This window comes from Corvus cornix, chromosome 9 (genome assembly GCF_000738735.6).
Source record: "Corvus cornix cornix isolate S_Up_H32 chromosome 9, ASM73873v5, whole genome shotgun sequence".
Classification (NCBI taxonomy): domain Eukaryota; kingdom Metazoa; phylum Chordata; class Aves; order Passeriformes; family Corvidae; genus Corvus; species Corvus cornix.
The window spans coordinates 25,427,421-25,450,050 of record NC_046339.1 but is presented as its reverse complement, the minus strand read 5'-3'; the positions used below and the strand labels follow the sequence as shown (position 1 = coordinate 25,450,050).

The 22,630-nt window shown below is 42.6% G+C and overlaps 1 protein-coding gene across 7 annotated transcripts in view; it reads right to left on the bottom strand.

Moving 5' to 3' along the window:
• DGKD (diacylglycerol kinase delta) overlaps positions 1–22,630 on the bottom strand; it is a 58,019-nt gene that overhangs the window by 19,062 nt on the left and 16,327 nt on the right. For 3 of the 7 annotated variants that reach the window (XM_039556860.1, XM_039556859.1, XM_019280603.3), the window contains 9 exons: positions 8,195–8,299; positions 7,251–7,383; positions 6,603–6,709; positions 5,961–6,086; positions 4,806–4,908; positions 4,122–4,284; positions 1,982–2,090; positions 1,104–1,243; positions 312–396 (listed from right to left, as the gene is read on the bottom strand). In XM_039556860.1, coding sequence (XP_039412794.1) covers positions 312–396; positions 1,104–1,243; positions 1,982–2,090; positions 4,122–4,284; positions 4,806–4,908; positions 5,961–6,086; positions 6,603–6,709; positions 7,251–7,383; positions 8,195–8,299 — 1,071 coding nt within the window. Of the gene's footprint in view, positions 1–311; positions 397–1,103; positions 1,244–1,981; positions 2,091–4,121; positions 4,285–4,805; positions 4,909–5,960; positions 6,087–6,602; positions 6,710–7,250; positions 7,384–8,194; positions 8,300–11,290; positions 11,316–11,636; positions 11,914–17,815; positions 17,953–18,259; positions 18,422–22,630 lie in introns of those variants that run through there. The other 4 variants (XM_019280604.3, XM_019280605.3, XM_010390588.4 and 1 more) reach the window with 4 other exon arrangements.

Here is a 22,630-nt window from a genome sequence, read left to right as displayed (position 1 = left end):
TGTTTTGTGACTGCTATGCAGCTTGCCACTATTTCAACAACTTGATGTCATGAAGCAAATAAAAGGCAGTACTTTCCTTTCCGTCCCGTTCCAAAGTATCTTCTCCTCATCCCTCACTATGGTTTGTTGACTCTTGTAACCCAACCTCCATCCTTCTCCATAATACTTCATTGACTTAAAGCCCCAGATCTTTGCAGCTCTGGCTACAACCATGCTCAGGTCTGCTCCACTGGAGCTCAACCACTGCCTCCTATCTGGTGTGCTCCAAGGCTGATGCTCCAGACCCCTGCCCTCTGCATCCTGCAAGGTACCTCTGAATCCTCACTGAAATCTTCAGTGACTGTGCAAGTGGAGGCCTGGCGAGGGAATTTGGTTTCATACACCATGATGCTCCACCTGTTGAAAATCACACTTGTCACTACAATGCAGATGGTTTCCTCTGTTATCCAAATGTAACAGCTTAGAACCTCAAAGCAGAACAAACTTTGGGGAGCCATCACTGATATAAAGAAGCCACAGAGTGGCAATGGAAGTACAGAGGGGCTGAACTGGGGGAGAAGGAAGGGTGACACTATGAACAAGCATTCTACAGCACAGGGAACATCTCTTTTCCCTCTCCACAAAAATTCCATGGGCATTACTTGATTCAATGTAAGAGATGCCAAGATGCAACTCTAAAGACATGAAACAGTTTTAAATGTACAAAGATACACAGGATCTATCAATACTAAGGGTAGACATCCACTTCTGCATTTGGCTTCCATTTCTAAGCCAAGCTCAAGATAAATTGATTCAGATTTACCAACAAGAAATTGCTTAAGAAAAAAAATCATAACTTTAAGGCTGACAAATTCAATTAATGAGGACTCTGGGACAGAAGAGAGAACACTCTTGTTTCACTTGTTACTGTTCTGCAGCAGCAACATGGAAAGCCAGACCACTTTCTGTTGCTAGAGGGTGACAGTAGATTATCAATGACAAAAGGTTATCTGGCATTAGTAAGAGGTCCAGAAGCTTGGCAGAGTCAGGACTGCCCCGTGCTCCTGAAAGGATATTTGCACACAACTTTCAAAGAGCAGACGATGTTAGTGATGGTTACTCACCTATCCAGCATTTTGGTACTGGCCCTCTCCAGCTTCTCCAGGATCTGAGGGAGCTGGGTATCATCATCACAAGCAGAACCCCAGCCTAAAACACGGGCAAGGTCGTTCCCTGTTCCCAAGGGCAGCACTCCCAGCTGGCACTGCATTAGAGAAAAGGAAAATAAAAGTGATAGTCAAATGGGAAAACACAAGCCGGGAACAGCCATGAGTAACATGACTGATTCCTTTACACACCAGTCACTGAGAAACAGTTAATCCCAGGGTGGGGACAAAGTAACTGGATGGGGAAAACAGCCAGAAAGCATACAAATAAGGAAAAATTTCCTCTACTTTTGGTTGCGATTTGAGAGAGGAGCATTTAACAGCTACCATCTCAAGGAGCACCTCGTTATAGTAAACCTCCTAGAGGTTTGTATCTAGCCATCAGGTGGTGTCATTGTGTTTCTGTAAAATCAGCAGAGACAGCTCCCAGGCAAAACACTGTATGATACCTCTACCCCAGTGAGGTTTCTGCCTATCCCTAAGACTCAGATACTACACTACGACAATTAAAGGGAACAGAGCACAACCCATGTGCAACTCCCAAGTTTTCTAACCACAGCCCTTTCAGAGCATGTCTCTGCTGGCGATAGAGCAGGAATACTCAGAGCTACTCCAAAAGCTGGATCTTGTGGAGGAACACTGGAGACAGGAATAAAGAATTAATCCATTACTGGATTCATTTCTTGCAGAAAACTAGTGCAAGAGCACTGCTACGGTAAGCTTTCAGCAGCTTCAGTCCTGGGGCAAACGACATCTGCATGACCAAGGAAAGTTCTCTTCAGCCCATGCTGTTGTTACTACATTCCCTCATCCAACCAAGCTCTTGGGGCAGGTACCTGCTTGTGAAGGTTGAGGCTATCAATTTCAGAGAGAACCCAGCCAACACTTCCGTCCCCACCACAAACTAGAATCCGGAAAGTGTCAAATTTCTGGAATAAGCGTAAACTACAGAGAAAAGAAAAAAAAACAAAGCAAGGGGGAAAAACAATCAGCTGTTACAGAAAGAAATGATAATTCCTATCTAGGTAATAAACATGGCAGCTTTGCTTAAAGTAGGCTCTGATTTCACAATGAATGTGGGTCACTGCCAGGTTACAGATGAATTTAAATGGTTATAATTAAGGGATTATAAATACAGCTAAGCAATTTACAATAGCTATTCACTACAGAAGTATCTCCCAAGACATACTCATCTACTAAAGCAGAGCACTTTTGTCTGTAGAGAACAGGAAACAAGCATGTGATAGCTGATTATCCATTGAATTAACTCCTTGCAGCCTTGCTGTGTCCAGCCTAACACTAGTTATTTGTCACTGGTCTAAGTGCTCTGATGTCACTGCCTTTGCACTCATGGCCACACCAATTAAAGCAAAGCTTCAACAGGGGGCTTTTCATGCAGCCAATCAGCCAGGAGACAACTGCAAGAAGACATAAAGCAACACAGGCTTTGGTCCTTCTGGGAAAGCAACATAAATCACTGTTCTGGTGCCTTGTCTGTTCCACAGGCTAGCAAACAGCTCACTAGTGTCAATTTCTCCATTCGCCCTTTCCAGAATAACAAAAAACAACCTCTCCTGTTTGAAACCGTGCTTCCTACTGAACATTTTTGAGATCTACTACCTGTTTTTATTTTGGGTTTGTATGTGTGTTTTTTACTATTGTTACCTAAATAGGATTTGCTGTAGTACACGAAAATCCTTATTTTATCAAGCACTGCTGACACACAAAAGATGACTACCAGAAATGACAACATCCTATGGTACACATCTGACTAATATCAGCTGAAAATATTCAAATTATCAAGAAGCAGCTTTTCTCTGTACCATCACTCCCTTTCTAAGTGAATATATAAGAGCAGCTGTTTTAGAAGTGTGCACCACAGCTCAAGAAGGTAATTGATTCCCTCCCTTCCATTCCTGCTTAAAAGCAAAATTCCTCACGACAGTCAGTCCAGCTGGGGAGGGGAGCAACGAAAGTACTCAATTTTACAAGTCTTTAGTAAATTATTTTTCAGCCAAACACATCCCCTGGACAGAATACTGCAGTTTTAAATGCCAGTGTTTTGCAATACGCTATGGCAAAGAACCACAACAGTTCTCAGGACCCAATGATCACTCATCCAGGGATGGACACTCCCAGATTTAGCCCCCTGCATCTACACATCTAGTCAAAGACTTGGAGTCATAGTTAGGAAAAGATGAGAGAAATTCACCTTGTATGGGCTCTTATTATAAGGAGCACCAATTAATGACAGAAGTTACTCAAATCTGAAAAACATTTGGAAGTGGGCAAACTAAAGACGAAACTTTTTTTTTAAGCGAGAGTTGCAGAAATACACAAAAATTTATTTCACAGCACTCACTTTTTTTTAATATCCACAGATATTCTAGCATAATCTGGTTAAAAGTCTGAAATGTAACTTAGATCCTAGGGCAGAACCAACTTTACCAAATGCACTCATAAAAGATCTTTCCACAATATCACCACAAAGTCTTTGAGGGATGGAAGCTTCACAGACTTCTCAGGTAAGTTATTTCTCAATACATCTCATCTTGACAATATTAATTTGCTATCTATGACATCCATCTGTTCACTTGAGTTAACTGAAGTTAACTCTTCTTAGCAGTACATCAGGATGTCGGTTACAAGACTGTTTGCTGACAAGTTTTCTTATGGATTCAAGCTTTCCACGCTTTGTCTTCTTCCAGGGGAATGTTTCTGGAATTTCCCCAAAACGCCTCAAGCTGTCCTGCTATTACTGATGAATAGATACAATAACCTTTTTGACAACGTTTTTGGTTTTAGCTAATCAATAACACTACACAGAGAGAGGAAAACCCATAAAAACCTCATGTGTTCAGTTTTCTCTGAGGAATGGGTTCCCTGTTACATTTGAGGATGAGCTTAATCAAATAAATCCCTTGTACTTTGCAGGTATTTACAAGGAATTTCTGTTTCCATAGAATATCTGCCTACCCAAGGTGAGGTCCTCCATTCATGAGGTCAAAGACCTGGGCTGGATTCAGCAGCTGCTTGAATCTTCGTAGAAATTTTACGCCTTGGTTGTCTCCGCTTTTTGAGTTGACAAAGACCAACAAAGGGCTTGTGCAAGAAGGGGGACAAGTAGCTTTCCAGAAACCTGTTGGGGCAAAGGGAAGTGAGAGGGAGCAAAAGCCAAGAGATGTGAAGCTTCCCATGGGGATGAAAAGAGAGAAAAAACAACAGCCCGCACCCCAGCCCAGCTATGAACAACTAGTACTTTCCTTGTGCTTATGGCACTCACTGGGTGAATGCCAAATGTGCACAGCCCTGAATCCAGCATGAACCACACCTCATGCTGCTAAATGTCACACTTATTTCCTAGCAGTATTCCAAAATTTTCAGCTTCTCCAACCTTCCCAGAGCGCTTCTGCAATATAGTCACTGTCAATAAATAACCAGCTGCAGCTTGGCAAACACTGACATTACAGGGTGATAAACTGAACGCAAAAGCAAAGCAATCACAGTTCACTGCCATACTCAGCAACGGCTTCCAGTGGGGAGTTTCAGCAACAGCAAAAGCAGAATTTTCAGCTGGCAAAACATGGCATTAGTAGTGCCAGCCGAAGCCACTGAGACCGAGAGGAAGAGAAAGAAGTGCTACTTACTAGCAGTACTTACCATCTGAATCAATGCTGTTAAGGGCAGTAGGAGGAATGACAGACACTTTACAGAGCCCAAGAGGGCACTTGCTTGACAACAACTCTTTACATGCTGTGTGTACCTGGAAACACCACCAAGAAAGAGTAATTCAGACTCTTTTGGACACTGTGGTATAACTCCTAAAGCCACCCAAAAGAAGTTGTAAGAGGAAGAAAGGCAGAGGGGCTGAAATCACCAAAAAATGTCAATTGATAAATTTATTGATAAAGTTATTTTAAGAATGATCTAATCAGAGCCTTCTACTAAATCTCTTCTTTCCATTAGTATGTACTTTCCTGCCATTTGAATTTATGAGACCAGCACTTTGGCTGCTGAAAGAACCAGATAACAGATTCTGTGGCTTTAGGAGCCTTCAGGCATTCTGCTTTCAAAATCCCAGCCTCAGCTGAGAGATCTGAAATAGCAACTAAAGAAAAAGCTGGGAACTCAAGAGAACAAGAAAGCAAAAAACAAAGCAAGAAGACATGAGGGACTTAAGAGGTAAGAGAAGACGAGATTAATGAAGCCACCCAAAAAAGGAAATACAAAGTAGAGCAGGGCTTTTCTGGTACATAAAGACTGCAAGATAGAGGGTTTCCTTGGCATTTGAGCCCCCCCATTCTAAAAACATTTTGTGATACTTCTCTTACTAGTATTATAGACAACTGGAAACATAGCAAGATCTGCATCACTTCAGTGGTTAGGCAAGAGCAATCTATTGCAATGGAAAGGAAATTGCTATTATTAAAATAAAGGAGTATTCTTTATAGTTTGTTGCACCTTTTCAACCTGTAGAAATAACAAATTAACGGCTCCTTAAAATCCAACATATGCCATGTCTGAAGCATTGATTCATGTCTACTGTAGTTAGATCCTTCTATGAAAGCTCACTCAAAATAAAATGAGCTTGGCTAGAAGCTGGATACTTTTTTCAGGCCTTGCTTTTATGTATCACAGCAACACTACTGAGCACAAATTAAATTTCTATTTCTTGCAGAACAATAAAGTCCTCCACGGCAAACACAGAGAGCTTGGTTAGAGATTTTATTCTAAGCAAATGTCATTAAAGGAACATACCACAGAGCTGATCAAAACCTGTCCTTTTACTGCAATGATCACACTTATTCAACTCACCATGGCTTTGCACCACAGGCAGCGCCAGTCTTGCAAACGCAGGACACTGCCACAGGTTTTATCACACACAGTGCATTTGGCACTCACGGGCAGGTTTCCTTCCAGCCACTGATGTGGCATTGAGATCTGCAAAAGGTACAGAGGGACAGAAGCTTAAAGGAGGCACCGTGGCTCTGAGACACACAGAGAAGCAACTCTTTATATGCGCTATTTGAGGACAGCAAAGGCAATTTCTAGAAGACACCTGAGGACCAGTTCTGGCACTTTACATCATGCTCAAGCACCAAGAGTCCAGGTGACTCACCCCAGGCTACCCAGAAACACTGAGTTACATCAGACATTCCAATATGCTAAGGTGCTGTTCCAAACACTCATTTATTTTTCTTTTGCCAAAACTCAGACCAGGTTCCCCATGCCTCCAATTATTTAATCTCAACTCCCCCAGTACATAGCAGTTTATTCCTACTAAGGAGTCCTTGCTACCCTGATTGGACTTTTCACACAGAATCTCATGCTCTGACAGTAGAAATCTTTTCCGTGTAAAGGCAGAATCTGCTATTTATGAAGTGAAAAAAAGCTACAGAACATAAGACAGTGCTTCCAGATCAAGGTAAGGCTGGAAGAGTTCAGACTAACACCTACCCCATCTTCATCCTCAATGATATCCTTCCCAATAGAGGCCAGAGTTGTCCACTTGCAGTTGTTGGTTGCCCGCACAGCACAGCGCTTGTGGGCTTTAAACTTGCACACTAGGGAGGAAGAGAAGAATGTATTAATGCTGCCTCAGGAAGTCTGATGTGGCAGTGTGTATTTGGCTCCAGAAGAAAGCACGGGCACACTCTATCCTTTTTAGCACCACCAAAATGATCAGCTGTAATAGTTCTGATCTAGCTATTAATTCTTGCCTTGTCACTTTTGCCAGTTGCTTGTACAAAGCTTAGTTATTACCTTGTTAAATTTAACACGATTGACACTCCTCCACCCTTTTACACAGAGTAGGTGTCACCTCATTCATGTTAGAAGCATGAGCTGTGCATGGCCAGGCATTTCTGCTAAGCCAAAGCTGAGAAAGAATAATCTCCCGGCACTCAAACACTTAACAAGGATGTTCTTACAAATACAATTATTCTCGTGAACAGGAGTCTTCTTATGAATATTCTCTCAGATACCTCAGAAGCGTGTATCTGCTCACATGACTTTAGTAAGAGATGGCAGTATTTGGGTATATGGGCAAAACCAAAAATAAAATAAGGCTGTCCCTCCCCAGGCAGGGGACGAGGGCACGCTTACCTTCACAGGACAGCCCATGTGATGTGACCCCGGACAAGGCCTCCCGACACACGTTGCAGTACGTTGGCCGGGCATGGGAGCAGGCGTACCAGTTATGCATCCCTGAGAAATGGTCCATGCTGTACTGGGTAGACTGATGATATAAATGTATTACAGCAAGGTCTAAAGTATAGCAACGAGACTTTTTTTCTCTGAAGACTTGCATGAAGCAGTCAGAAAAGGCAGAAACAGAACACTTTTTTACTAGGAAAGAGTAGGCCACATGCAGTTTATACACATTAGCTGCAACTCAAGAAGGTCTCTAAGGCGAAAGAGACTTCCTGAGGAAGCCACACCTTCATTACAGCTCCTGAACCACCTCTCATCCTTGTCTTACTACAAGTGTGTGTAGGGAAATGAACTGGAGCATTTATCTGCTGGAGAATTTATCCCCATTTTTTTGTCAGATTAAATTCTCAGCAAGATCAATTCCCCAACCTGGCTCATTATGTAGCAGAGAAATGCTTGTGCTAGCATGCGGGAGGCAAGCATCAGAGTGGGGAAAACACAAGACAGCTTCTTGTGGTGGCTGTGCTGGTCTCACTCAGCCCTGGGAAGCAGGCAGATGCACTGAAGCTGGCAGAACACCAAGCAGGCAAGATGTGAATTAGGTCAGGGAGGATAACTGAAGAATGAAAAGAGGGTGGGAGGGGAACTTTGTTTCATAACCTACCCATACTCTGAAAAGTTCTCTACAAATTTTCAAGGGAGCATATACAAAGCCAAACTTTCTTTGGAGAATCACTTCAGTGTATTTGGGATCCATTTTACAGAAGGTCCTAACACTATTACCCATTACAGTCAATAAAATGACTTCTACTAACTTCACTGGAAGCTGACTCCCAAAACAAGCTGTGATTTAGCAGAGGAAGCACAGAATACAAAGGTACACACTTTCCTAGTACCTCAAAATGTTCACGGTTTTGTACAGTCTTCAGTGCTGCAATCCAATCTTCCATCTCTTTTCTGTTATCAGCACAAAGGATGAGCTTCCGACATGGAGTGATAATCTGAAGAGAGAGAAAATGAGGAGTAGCCATGACAGTGAGAGACAGCAAGAGAACACCTTACCACTAGTGTAGTCTGTTGAAGCTCTTTTCAGAGCTGCACAAGAAAAGTTATTTGCACCTTTGAACCATGTTTCTCTTCCACCACAGCACACCTTAATCTCTTCCTAAATGTACAGAGCCACCAAGATTTTAGCTGTCATTCCCAATACTGAACTGAGTAAAAAAAATCTCACATAGCTAAATAACAGCACATCACAAATCAAGCGCAGAGCAGCAGGAGTAATTATGTGCAGATCTTGCATAAGTCTTTTTAAAGGACTTACTGTACTTTTAGAACTGGTAAGAACATTGAGACATTTTGTTAATAGCATAATTTACCAGTTTCTAGCAATGAATGAATCAGATAACATACTCTGATATACAATAGGATACTAAAAATTTGTTTAGTCTCCCTTATGGGGAGGGGAGAAATAAAACAAAAATAAGCAATTTAGAAGAGAAATCAAATAATCTAGAAGAGAAATCACTGTATTTTGAACCCTCATGTTTCCTGAGGGCTTGTTCTACGTACCTAAAGATATTCCAACAAATGTTCCCCTATCAGGCTGAGGCTGTGGCGAGTTTGCCTCCCTCCAACAATCCTCTCCTCAGTATGTTTGTACCCTGGGCTAATTCCCACGCATTAGTTGCCCTGTGTTAAATAAACAATGTTTTAACAAACCAGCAGAAGACACACAGGGTGGCAAAAGTTTCCTTCTGCCCAGGGAGGCACCAGGCCCCTGTGTCCTCTAGCACCAACTCCCGCTCCTTCAGTCAGCTGGTGGCAGCAGAGGGAAATAAAAGCTCTGCTCTTCAGAGGACCATGTCTGCTGTTCCCAGGGCTGCTCATACAGCTGGAGTCGACTTGACTATGTATCAACCTTTATTCTTCCTAAGACAAAAGGCTTTCTTCCCTACAGTGTAGTGATCTCACTGTCTCTTTGTGCACACCTCTGTATTGATTTCCATCAAGCTGACTTAAATTAGACCAATACTGAAGTGTTTGCAAGACCTGGATTTAAGAAAAGCTGCATTAAGGTTGAGCACTGTTAACAAAAATCAAAAGGCTTCCTTTTATGTCAACTCTAAAAATTTCCAGCTGTCCAGACTCTCCTGCACTCCTCTACATATTATACATGGGAAAATTTGTCTACATCATCTGCTTTTCAAGCAAATTGTACCTAACATCTGAAAGAATGGATTAAAATAAACTAGGATTGTATGGATCTCATGAGGCCAAACCATTCAGCCAAAGTTTTGTTAATGAACATTAAAACACCCACACACATCACCCCAATACATGACCCCTGTTTTCCCGTCTGTTTCTCACTTCTCTCATTATCATTCATAAAACAGATTAAAAATAAAAGCCTCTCAAGTTGAACACCAAACTTTTAGTCGATGCTGAAGTGCCTCAGAGCATCTGCCAAGAAATGTGGGTGTAATGTCAACAAAAAAGATACACCTGGAAAGTGCTGTTTTATTTTAAGCTCTTCAATTTTTAGACTGTATTTCTTTTCATTGACAGACTGCAGAATCACTTGCAGTAACACCACCTTACCCAGAGGCATGACTAATACCTAGAAATGGGTGCTACAGACACATTAAGTAGGCAAGGAAAGGAGCTAAATCCCTTTTTAAAGAAGGGACTGGCCATTCATATTAGAAACACAGTTTTAGCATTTGGAGCATTCTATCTTGGACAAAACGATCTTATCTGTACCAACTGTAAGCACACAGAAGTAAATATTTACACTATTCTAAAAATAAAACTTTGAAGAACTCCTTCTCTCTTCCCTCACTTTCCTTTCAACATTTCCAGCTTTGAAAAAAATTATTTCCAAAGAAAGTAATCACAGGAATGTTTCTTCTTCCTTGTGAAAACAGGAAAGTATTTAGTTAAATGTATTTCCATCAAAAACTCTGCTATGTAAGAATGAAGCAACCTTAGAGAAACTTCTTCCAGAGCGTGAAACACTGATGTAAAAAATCAGTGTGAAGTTAGAGAAGAACAAGGGGCATGTCTGAGTCCTACTAAGAAGTAGTACCTTTTTTACTTCCACCAAGGTTAACAAATTTGTTCAGACACCACTGGGCCTCACTTTCTTCCTGGCAATAAGGCCAAGAACATCTATATTTGCATGTGTACAACAGGAGCACATACAAAGTCCAAACATTGCAGGATGAAGCATCCAAGGACCTTTCATGGCTGTAAAACCAGCAAAATTCTGTAAGGAACCACCAGTTCATTTGAGTCACTGCCATGCTCTAGGGCACTGGTGAAGAACAGCTTCAGAACACTTCTACTCAGTGCTGTCCCTTTTCCCATTTTTCTGCCTTTTTGGGGGGAGGGAAGGAAAATGCAAACTATAGCATAGTTTTTAATCACACTGGAAGACAAGAAATTTAAAATACTGACATAAAATTCAGAAATGCAGACACTCCTTTGATAAGAATGAATTTCTGAGGCTACTGACTTCCTGGATCAATGGATGGATCATCCAATATAGAAAACAACTAATTCCTTCTTCAGTCACCTACTGCATCATCTTAAAAATCCCCACACTCAGTGTTAGACAACCCTCTGCTCAAAGAACAAAGTTTATAAGACAAGAGGATAAATAAAGAGATTAAAAGATTTTCATACATGAATCATCCAGACAAAGAGTCACAGATTTAAAACAAAGGGTCTATTGTGTAACTACAAATAAAAATGTAACTCTGCAGGATAAATATATGAAGAGCATTCCCCATTTGTCAGTTCAAAAGCAACGTTTGCACTGGGATTTATTGATATTACCAGAGATGGGAAATACAAGAATAAATCTCTTTTAAAAGCTTGCTCCTAAGGAGAACAAACTGGGACAATTCAGTCTTCACTCTGAAGGACAGACAAGATTTTAATGTAATTAGTGCAGCAATTATTCGGGGAAATGAAGAAACCGTACAAACCTGTTTTCCTGATTAATATGCAGCAGTATTACAGTTAAACATCTTAATGAGGATAATCAGGAATCCAGAAACATGTTAACAGGGCCCCTTCCTTTGCAGAGCAGTTCAGCAGCTCTGCCGTTCACACACCCCACAGCCACCAGCCCAGCCCGGGTACCTGGGGACCCTCAGCCCCTCGTGCCCGCCCTGCAGCACGGCAGCCGCCCGCCCGCTCCTTCCTGCACAGGCTGGTGGGCAGCACGCGTGCTACGGCACTGGGCTGAGCCACAGAAACGCTCACTCACACTCCTCCTACCACTGCTCCCTCCCTCTCCTTGAACCAGCTATTTCAGCTCCAGATACCCACCTGCTGAAGGATACTGACAGAGGGGCAAAGCTGTTACATACATGGCGTTGTCTGAGCAAGAGCGATGATCAATCTAACATCTAACCAGTGCAGCAGAAAAAATAAAATCATTCTTGTCATCTCAAAAGAAGCCACAGCAATCTTCCTTCTGGAAAGCTGTCCTTTCCCAGCCAGGAGTCCAGGGAATTCACTCTCAGCTACAGCTGCAATGAGCCAACACTCTGGAACACAAGGCTTGGTTATCCCTGTTGGCGAACATGGCTACAAATGAGCACGGTCCAGCTATTTTTTTATGTTCCGGCTACAGCTTTTGACTAACATCCTGGAACAGTATATTCCACAGGATGACGACGCACTAGGTGAAGTAGCATTTCCTTTTATTTGTTCTAAATTTACAGACTAGTAATGTCACCAGTGACCTCTTGTTCTCATAAACGAAGAGCACAAAAACAACGATCTAATTGCTTCTGAGTTAGGATGAGGGCTGCCTTACTAGGAGTTAAGAAAAACCAACCCAATAAAAAGTCTTCAGATTTATTTTTAATCTCACAGATTTTTGGCCTGTTTGAGGATTGGCAGAACTCTGAGTATTAATGCCCCAAAACAGCTCTGAATTTTATCTAGATATGAGCAATTACACTAATTAAAAGTGCTTGTTCTGCCTAAAAAGTGAATATTAAAAACTTTTTTGATCCTCAATGCTACTGAACTTCTGGGTGTGGTTCTTTAGATTTCACTCATTAGAAGAAACTGGGTGCCCAGAGCTCACCACATTGTGACATGACTGACACCTAATCCTGACCAGAAAAAGAGCTCCGCAGCCATGGGGGGGAAAAAAGGCTGCCAATCCCTCTAATCACTCCTGGAGAGTCATAAGGATACACAGGAACGGCAGGAAGGGTTAAAGAGATTTCAGACCACAACACAGGTTAATTACGAACTTCTGAAACCCCTGAAATACATTTTGCAGAAATGGGGGTGACAGTCAGGTCCCCAGCAAGTAGTTATGTGCCCTCCATGACTCATCTCAAGTCTATTAGAGAAATTCTCAATTTTCAAGCTTGCCCACTCTAAATCTAAAAAAACTTAAATCTGAAAATAGCCATGCCTTCACTGGCTGTCTTGTGCAAACACAGACACTCTTGACACTGAAAATTTAGCTTTATCTCCTCTGTCTCTCTCTCACATGGCTCATTCCCTCTTACCAGCTGTTAACCCCCACCTCTCATGTTGACCTACACTCCTCTGTCCAACACTAACATCAGTTTACCGACACTTCAAATCCAGCCAGCTAACAAACAACAGAGCCAACCAAAGAAAATTCCTCACTTCATGTTCTAAAAATGGACTAATGTCCCTGGATGTCCTTTCCTGATGAACAGCTGTGAATAATCAGATTAGAAAGGCAGTCCAAAAAAGACTCCTATATTAGACCAAATTTTAAGCAGAAATCTGCTATACTTCACCCTTTGCTGTACTGAGCAACCTTCCTCCCAACATTCGGAGCAAAACTTCATCCTCTGGTCTTGCTGCCACCCAAGACAACTTTATCATTTCTGCTCATGTGGGGCATTTTCTGGCTGCCCAGAAACTTCTCAGCAATAAAGTGACAGTCCAGCCAAGCATGCCCTGGAACTGTTTATTATCAGGGTACATCTGGTGAGCTCAGTGACCACAAAAGATGGCAAAGCAAGTTAAGATCACACTGGCCCAACCACAGAGCTGACAGAAGAAATGCTGCGGTGGGAGACGGGGTCGGGGGACATTGAACTTCACAAAATATAGTTTTCCTGATGTGTACATTTCTCAGAATGGCCAAAAGTGGGAGTATGAGAACACCTGCTCATTCTGACTGCTTCCTTTTACTCATATCCTGTTCAAATATAGTCTTACATTCAAAGGTGCTAGCCCTAAATCTCCCTAGGAGAAACAGTTGATGACTTGAGTAAAGAGACAACAGGAATTTCTGGAGCTGTAGAGACCTAGAAACGAGAAAAAAAAAAAAAGCTGCAAAATCTTCAGCTGGATCACATATGGCAAAGGTAGGGAACCATCCACCACCTGTAGCTAACTGCTACGTCTGCTCTGTATGGTGGAGAATGCTCTCAGCATCCTGAGAGCCCAAGACTCAGGAAGGAAAATTGGGTGAGATTCTAATGAGGACCCAGCCATTTTTCCACTTCAGCTCCTGTTTCAATGACAACAGTAGTGAAATGAACGCTGGAATATAGTAAAACACCTCGCCTGTATTCATCAGCAAGGTTCACAAAGCAGCAAATCCACTGTGTTTCAAACACAATTACTGAACTCACACGGGGCAAAATGGATTAAGCGTGGATTAGCAAGTGCAACTCCCTCAGCAAATACACAAAAAAGAAGACTGTGAAAAAGGGAAGAAGAAAACACAAGTTTGAGATTCAAACCTGTCCTTAGAATCTTGAACGTCTGTCTCACTGATGTCTATTTCTGAAACAATCTGGAGCTCAGCATCAGGCCAGCAAAGCCTTAGGCAGCAAGTCAGTATGACTTTAGTAGGTCTCTACAGTTTGGAAGAGAGCAATAACATGAGTATCAAAGACTCATGAGGGCCCAAGCCTTGCCTTCCTCCACAGACTACAGCCCTATTCAATTCTGCAATTCAGCTTTCACCCAGTTTTGCCAACAAATTCCATTAAGTCACTGCAGAGGTCAGTTAGAGCTCTCTAGAACCACACCAATTATCTTCCCCCAAAACCCAGATGATATGGGAAAGAAGAAGTAGCTTTTTATATAACACTGGAGAAATGCACCAGTTTTGTATGTTTTTTTATAGTGTGAGATCTTAATTTCCTGCTAAAGTGACCATCTTCCACCTATGGAAGCTCTCATTTCCACCAAATAAAACAAGTCATTAATGTTCTTATAGTTGTACCAAATTTTTTTTTTTTTTTTTTTTTTCCAAATACCAAGATTTTCCTCAAAGCCCTAAGTGCCCAAATCTCTGTCCACAATACACTGGGTATTTTATCCCCACCTTCCATGTGGCTGTTTTTTCAATCTGTAAAATCCAGGACAGCTCATTTCCATAGGAAAGCAGGTCCAGCATGTGCTGTGGTCTCTTTAGGACATTTTTACATTATTAGGTTCACTCACCTTGCAATCTGTCCCTCCTGAGCCAGGGCAGCAGTGCATTTTCTCTGAGCACTGGCACTTACAGCACTGTGCTGTGCCACAGGTCAAGTTCAACTCATGCTGACCCTCCATCTGGGATTTCTCCCAGTCCCTATCCTCCCCCATGCTGCAGCGGGAAACTAGACCAGACAAAGTGTTCCCTGGGAAAATTATCATCTCTCATACCAGGGTCACATTCCTACAGGCTTCTGGAAACTGTCCTAAACAAGGCACATTCTTGTTCTTGGCAATTGGTAAGAGGAGCACAGACAAGGCAGGGATTTTAAGACTTTAGCAATAACTTAACAAATGTAAAAACCTAGAGTGTGCAAGGTCCTGTCCGCTGTCAGCAGGTAAGAAATGCAAACTATCCTGGTAGTTCAGGTCTGTTAATCCCTAGAGATCTCCATGGATGGAGCAGTACCCAGTGGGAGTGGATAGGGTGGCTGTACCAAGTGCCAGAGCACCTTAGCACAGCTCCATTACCCACACACCCTCCACTTCATGCAGCAGATGCACATGCATCCCTTTACCTGTTTTCCAAAGGACACAGTCCTGCCAGGAAGAGTTCCTAAACAGAACCACTCTCTTCAGAAAGGGCAGCTCACTTGGGAAGTAAAGGATATTTCAGAGAAAGCCTTCCACTCACTCAAACAGAAGCAAACCCATGGAGAACAGAGGGGCAGGATTGTTCCCCAGTGGTAGAGCTGCTGTCTCAGTAAATCACAACACTGGGCAACAAAAGGTCTTGTCCATGGTAGGAAAATGACCTATTACTGAGAGCTTATTGTTAGCAGCAGCTCCTCACAGCCCCCGAACTTCAGCGGTGTTGAACGCAGGCTGTTAGCTAGCACAAAAGGAAATTAATAGCTTTCAACAGCTTGATGAACCCAGGAGCTTTCCACACTGGGTCACCAGGCAAAGACAAGTCCTGTTTCACACACCATCACAAGCATCAGAAACAGGGAGGCAGCATTTCTGCAAGTACTGCTAGCAAGCCTCTCCCTGCATAAAAAGGAGCCTTTTCCTTCTAGAGCAGCTTCCATGTAAAGCTGAACATGTTCTCCAATGACCACACATTGTTCTGCCTTTGTGCTCCCACCTGGAAAAGATGCTGAAATCTGCAGTCTTGCTCAGGAAGGCAGGTGAAACCCCAACTCAGCCCAACAAAGAGCAAAGAGATTACCAAACAAAAGCTTCCACTGTTCAGGCACAAGGGCAGACACGAATTTCGAAGCTGTAAACTTCCCTCTCGGAAAACAAAAGCTTTTCACAAACAGTCGCCTTCACTTTTCAGCTCCCTGCCTATCCTGTCCTACAATAAAACAGACAAAGCTCAGTCTGACTTCTTCTTACAGTAGTTTCATCTCTCTCAAAACCTCCTGCATATTTTCGGGTCACTCTATAACGCACAGTAGCAATTGCCAGATCTCTCCACCCACAGCAACTTCTTCCAGACTCTCTAACTCTGCTTCCATGTTTATCTTCTCTTGGATAGTTTTTCTCCAGATTTTTCCTTCTTTTGTGACAGCAGACTAATGACCACCTCCCACAGGAGGCTGGATTAAGAGTCCCAAAAATCCTTGACATGAAAGGATTTTAAATTATTCTTTTCACTGACTAACAGTGACTCAGAATGGTCTGTTTACCAAAGGGCCTTTTCTCAAGGAGAAAAAAACTGCACTGAAGTCTGGATTACAAACTACTAAAATAGCAAAGTATTTTGAAACTGCAGTGGTTCTGACAGGAAATGGGGACTGAGCTGCACTTAATGAAGGGAGGCAGAAAACCAGCAGAGTGATTCTAGACACGGCAATACACAGCTCTACTCATATTTTCACTTGCTTATAAAGGAAAATTCTGACTGCTGCCAATATAAACAGAGTACAAGCACTAGCAAAGAGTGCACAATTCCTGAACATGTACACACATGGGTGTGGAAAAGACAACAACCCCCAGCAAAATCTGAATTTCCAACACGTGCTCTAATTTTGCCCAATTTAGAAGAGAGAGCTTAAAAACAAGGAAGAACCATCCTGTTCAGAAGTCCCTCTTTTCTAATCTTTCCCTTTTCCAAACGTTAACAGGGCAATCCATGATTGTGTGAGAATTCAGGACACCTGGGACTGCCCTGTGTCACTATGTCCCTGGATCAGTCAGTCTTTTTGCCCAGCTGATGCCTTCTCTCTGGGCCCCTTTACCCCCCTGTTGAAGAAGCAGGGGAGAAAAATCCTCTCCCTTGCTAGGAAGCCCAGTGACTCCCTGGAGCATATGTTCAATTCCATTTTTTTTTTCAGAGGGCTGAGGCCACATAGGGCAGTTTTGGGAATCTGTGCAAGTGTTAAACCACGCAGATTTTCCTGATCTCTATCAGCTGAAGCTTGAAGTCCAACTATGACTTCCTGCAAACAGCTTGCAACAAAAGTTCTTATATTCTTTCTCCTCATAAAAATAAGTCACATGCTCTTTCTTGAAACCTGTATTTCAAACCAGCACAACCAACCTCTGATCTGGGTTCCTCTTGTTCCAACACAGCTCCTATGCTAGGCATGAGCAGCAAACTTTCTGTAGCTTGAGCAGCTCTATCTTCTTTCAAAACCAAACTCTTCAGAGAAGACATCACTGCCTTCTCTGCTGAAAAGGATGTATTTTAACTTAAGAGCACCCATACCAATAATTCAACTTGACACAAAATCATGAAGAGGCAAAGGCACTTTCACTTCATTGCGAATGAACCTGCTAACATCAACAACATACTCTCCCCATTAGGAAGGACTGTCAGTACTTCGATTTTTTTATCCAAGTTCAAGCACTTTGCCCTCTGTTCATAGGAAAAGTTACTTACCCCAAAATGAAAATTCATGCTATTTCCCAACACTGTCAATAAGCCCTGGGACAATACAGCAAAAATACACACTGTGGAGGAGATCAGTAACATAAAACTTCACAAGACAGAAACTGGCAACTTTGCTGCTGAATAAAGTCAGTACTAAGTAACAAGGTCATAATAAGAAAAAATTGTAGCACACCTCAGGCTTCCATACAGCTGGAGAATGACATCCATACTCCTTCTCAGAGATGATTGCTCTCTCTCATTCAGGGGCACCAGCAACTCCCTGTTCCTCAGCCTACCACAACCACTGTCGCCTCCAGTCATGCAAGTGCTCTGGAAGAGAGGTATTACTCTAACCTCAGTATTTCCTCTCTGCTGGGACATTGGTCAGGGTGAATCATCAGTTAATAAACAGTATTTCTTAACTGGGTGCAGCATTTCCAACGGCACTGCAGGCACATTTCCCTTTAGTCCTGTTCTAGAGAACACATCTACATAAATCCACTCAGGAGAGAACACCTGAACAGTAAGCTTGTAGCAAACATATTCCAAAGAACCTGAACTCCTGCAATCTGTTACGCTGGCACAGGTGCCATGTTTCCAAGTGCTCAATCCAGAAAACTCACGCTCCTGATCTTACCTTTCATGTTCAATCTTCCTCTAAACTAGTGTCCAGAGCAGCCTATTCCCTCAGAAAAAAACCTAAACAGATTGCTTGACATGCAATTAATAGGATTAGTCTCGTCTGTAGTCAGTTTCTCTGAGCTATGTTCCACTTGCCACAAGCTGATTAGCTGCCTGCTTAAGGAGGAGCTGGGATAAGTTTCCTTCTGACAGCAACGAAGTAGAGAGGCAGGCGCTGACTGTAATAATACGCTGTTTCCTGTCTGCGGCTGAGCTGAGAGGTACTTCCCAACAAAAAAGGGTTTACAGGAGTTCGGGAACTCAAGCTCCACCTCTTCCAGTGAAGAGCCTTTAACTATTGAGGAAGGGTCACTAACATGGCTTCTGGCACTCAAAAACATGCTCTGAACCACCTTCCATTTCACCAAAGCATCAGAAAGAAGAAACCAAACTACACAAAATTCCCTCTCCACACAGAGGAGCCTTCTCCTATGGGATCTCAAAGCTCTGAATCAGATGGCATAAGAAGTAAATGTTGTAATTCATGTTATGTGAATGAGGGTGAAAGTCCACAACACCATTTAGTAGCAATAACTGGAAAACATTTACCAATCCACCACGTGAGAATCATATCGGAACACAAAATGTGTACCTGGAAAGATATGATGTCCTTTCCAGGCCCTCTCCTGACAATGACAGGCATTTTTGACTAGTGTTAAAGAATACATGCTTTATACAAATCCTCCACGAAGCAGAAATGGGTCAATGAATTGATAAGGACTCACTTCTTTAACCGTACCAACCACGCTGAAGGCAGCAGGCTTAACCCAGCTGGCACCTTCTAGAAGAGAGCAGATCTTCAGCCCACACACCAGTCTGAGGAGGAAGAATTTGTTCACCACACAAACCTTTACAAAACTGGGCCAAAGGAGATGACCCAAAGTCTTTTCAAAGACTTTTGAGGGGACAGCTGTGGTGGCAAAGTGTTGACCTGAGCAACAGGCAAGAGAGTGACTGGTGTCCCCCAAACCTTGCAGGTGTCACAGGGGAGAACAGGCACGATGGGTGGCTCAGGTCCATGACACAGGTAAAACAGATCATTTTGAGACAGAGATCAGTAAAACCTAGGCTTCCCAGCATCATCTTGAGAAAACACTATTCTAGGTTAAAGTATGGAACTCATCCTCATGGCAGATTTTGTTTAAATGCTCCTAACACAACTGCAGGCTAGTCCATTACATGGGCACCTTAACAAATCACGTTACTGCAGAACTGCACTGTCCAAGAAAAAACTGTTCATGGAAAGAGCTAAAGTCTCACTGGGAAGACCAAATGTACCCACTGTCACCCCAGATCATCTGCTTTTTAGAAATCACAAGAGGTTTTGAGGGTATGGCTGAGAAAGCGCTGCTTAGAAATCAGGGCAGGCTCTGACCTCACCCATCCAATGCTGCTGTGATCTCTATTTTGTTAGGAGCACAAATATAGCACACACTGATGGCAAGAATCCAGGCTAAAAGTTGACTGCTCTCGTTGAAATAAAGGGTCCTGAACTACCAGGACAACATAGTTATCATTGCATTTGTGCCACAGCAGATCTTCTCTAAGACCCCGTGCAAGATAGCAACCCTAGGAAAAGGGACTATTGAGAGACCTATACACCACTGTACCAAGGGATCATACGTGGAAAGCACCTGTCACAGTCCAGGCATCCCAGAAGAATTTACCGTGCAGACAGGTGACTCTCAAGGACAGAGATGGCAGAGATGTGACAGAACCAGCAAATACCTAGAGGCCTAATGGGAGAAGAGAGCTCTGGCATAGGCTTCCCAGAGGCTTCCTGTTAAATACCTCTGCAGCCACACTGCCTGACCTAAAGGAACAATAGCTAAATATAAAGCTCTTCATTACACATCAGGGAACGGAGCTGATGTTTGTTAAGAACATCATCTCAAGCTCAAAAATGCCCCATGTCACATGCTCCCAGCCGATTCTATAGTCATCTATCCGTTAATTCTGGGCAGCAGTCCTGAAAACTGTCCCCATTGCAAACACTTACTGAGGAAATCTACGCAAGATCAACCAAGTAAACCATGGTGGAATTTGTCATCACACACTTTATTTTTAGAGGAAGAGGTCTGTGTCTTAAAACTCACTTTTCTTGCTCTCCTTCCTGCTGAGAGCAAACAAATTACCTGTCAGACATACCCATGTAAAAGGTTTACTGGCAGTTATTTTTTAACCTTACTCCTCTATCCATGCAGGACAACCTTTGCTGGCTTTGTGCTCTGGTTTTCTTCTCTCATGATGCTGCCTCCTCATGCTTCTCAATGCACTTTCAACAGTTTCTCTTCTGACTGGTCAGCCCTTATTACCTGTTTGTCTTGGATACACATTTTTCCTCCGAGGGGTTTATATGATGTTTTTGTTGGTTGTCTTTATGTCAGGACCTTAGGGATATCATTCAGGCAACCTGACCTGCAGAATCTATACATTAGGCAGTACAGACGCCTGGAGAGAGGCTGAGTTTTCTGAGAAAGAAACCACTCTTTTATAAATCCACAAGTACCAGTCTCCATTGAAAAAAAACCAGAAAACCAAAAAGAAAACCAGAACATCTAAGACTCTGCTTACAACACCACATGCTACATACTTTCAGTTTAGGAGAAAAACTCAATCATACGACTCACTGATTTGAAACAGGGAAAAAATGCATCAAGAAACTCTGAATTTTGGAAAGGAAGATACAAAGGGGAAGCACAGTGCTCTCAAAGGAAACCAACAGAAAACTGCATGACTGCAAGGAATCCAAAGTACTGACAACAACGATGTAACAGAGCAAAGAGCAGCAAGACTAGGCCACCTTCTGATTTCCTCAATGTTTTTAGAGCTCAAGTTAAACGAGTCAAGCACCTCCATAAGCCACAAGAAGAAAAAGCAGATAGAAATTAAGAGGAAACATGTTTTTCTTGAAGTTTACCTAAGCCCCATGATAGACTGCTCAGCTGGAGACAGTGCAAACTGTACCTGCTTGAATTTCAAGGTAATCCTTTACCTTTTACCGGCTAGGGAAAGCAGGGACTGGCAGAGCCTGATACCAGAGTCTTGGAAATAACTCTTCACTCTTGGACTCGGATAGGGCAGTCTGAGAGAGAAAATACACTGCTTCCTTCTGTCCCTAACGCAGTCTTCATGATGGAGATTAGATCTCTCCCAACCACAACAGTAAGCAGCACAGTAACAGTATGCTTACCTGAAAAATCTGAAGCAAAATCCAGGATAAAATGCTTTATTAACAGGTAAATAACATCACATTCTTGAAAACATATCCCCTACTCAAATCACTGCATAAACCTTCTCTTTGTTCTCTCACACTGACACCTGATATCAACATTTACTTACCGTACCCAGATATGCCTCCTACTTATCCAACTATGGATGTAGAAAGTGTTTTCAAGCTTTGGGAAGGTGTTGGGGTTTTATCTGGACATAGACACTGCAAAGCCAAAAGCTACAGCTACACAACAGAAACACCCTTTGACAGATGTTTAAAGCAGCAGGTCACTCGTGCTGCAGCACAAGGCACACTGCTCAGTGTTGGTCACCACCTGCAGGATCAGGAGGGATTCCTCCCTCCACCTGGATTGCTCCCCACTTCACCTTGCCTCAGAGCAACATTTCCTTTCCCCAGGCGCTCCTTTTCCTCCATTCTGAGCCCCTCAGGAGCTGTGTGGAGGTTTGCTGCTGTTCACCAGCTCGACACTCACCCTGCAGGGCTGACATTGATGGCTTTTTTTCTGCATGCCAGGTACTCCCCCAAATTGGAGCTTGCAGAACACCTGCACCTTAGAAATACAATCATTTTTCCTCCTAGTTCTTGAGCCTGGAGAAAATGAAGCAGGGACACCACCATGTTTCCAGACCGCAAATACTTAGCACACATTCCACATGTAATGAGTATCCTGAACCAATCCCACAGTTATTTCTCTCTGTTCCTCCTTTTGCTTTCCCACTATATATAGCACGCATATATAAACACACACACAGACACACACAAAGTCAGAGAAAGAAGTTTACATATTTTAATGCCTCTGGGAAAAACTAAATTCCTTTAGCAAGATCTCCAGCATAAACATGAACATCACCTCTAACTCCCTCAGCAGAACAAATTTTTCTGTCCCACTGTGCAAACAGGTTCTATCAAACCATCCTAGCTTATAGGTAAGAAAATCCCTGAATGCCAAGTCTTAGCACAATACATAGTAACCTGAGGTATTTCCCTGAGGTAATTCTCACGTGCACAAATATGAGTTATCATATTGTAAAAAAAAGTAAGTTTGTAATTTTTTAATTTTCAGTGAAAGATGCTGTGAAGATTGTTCAGATG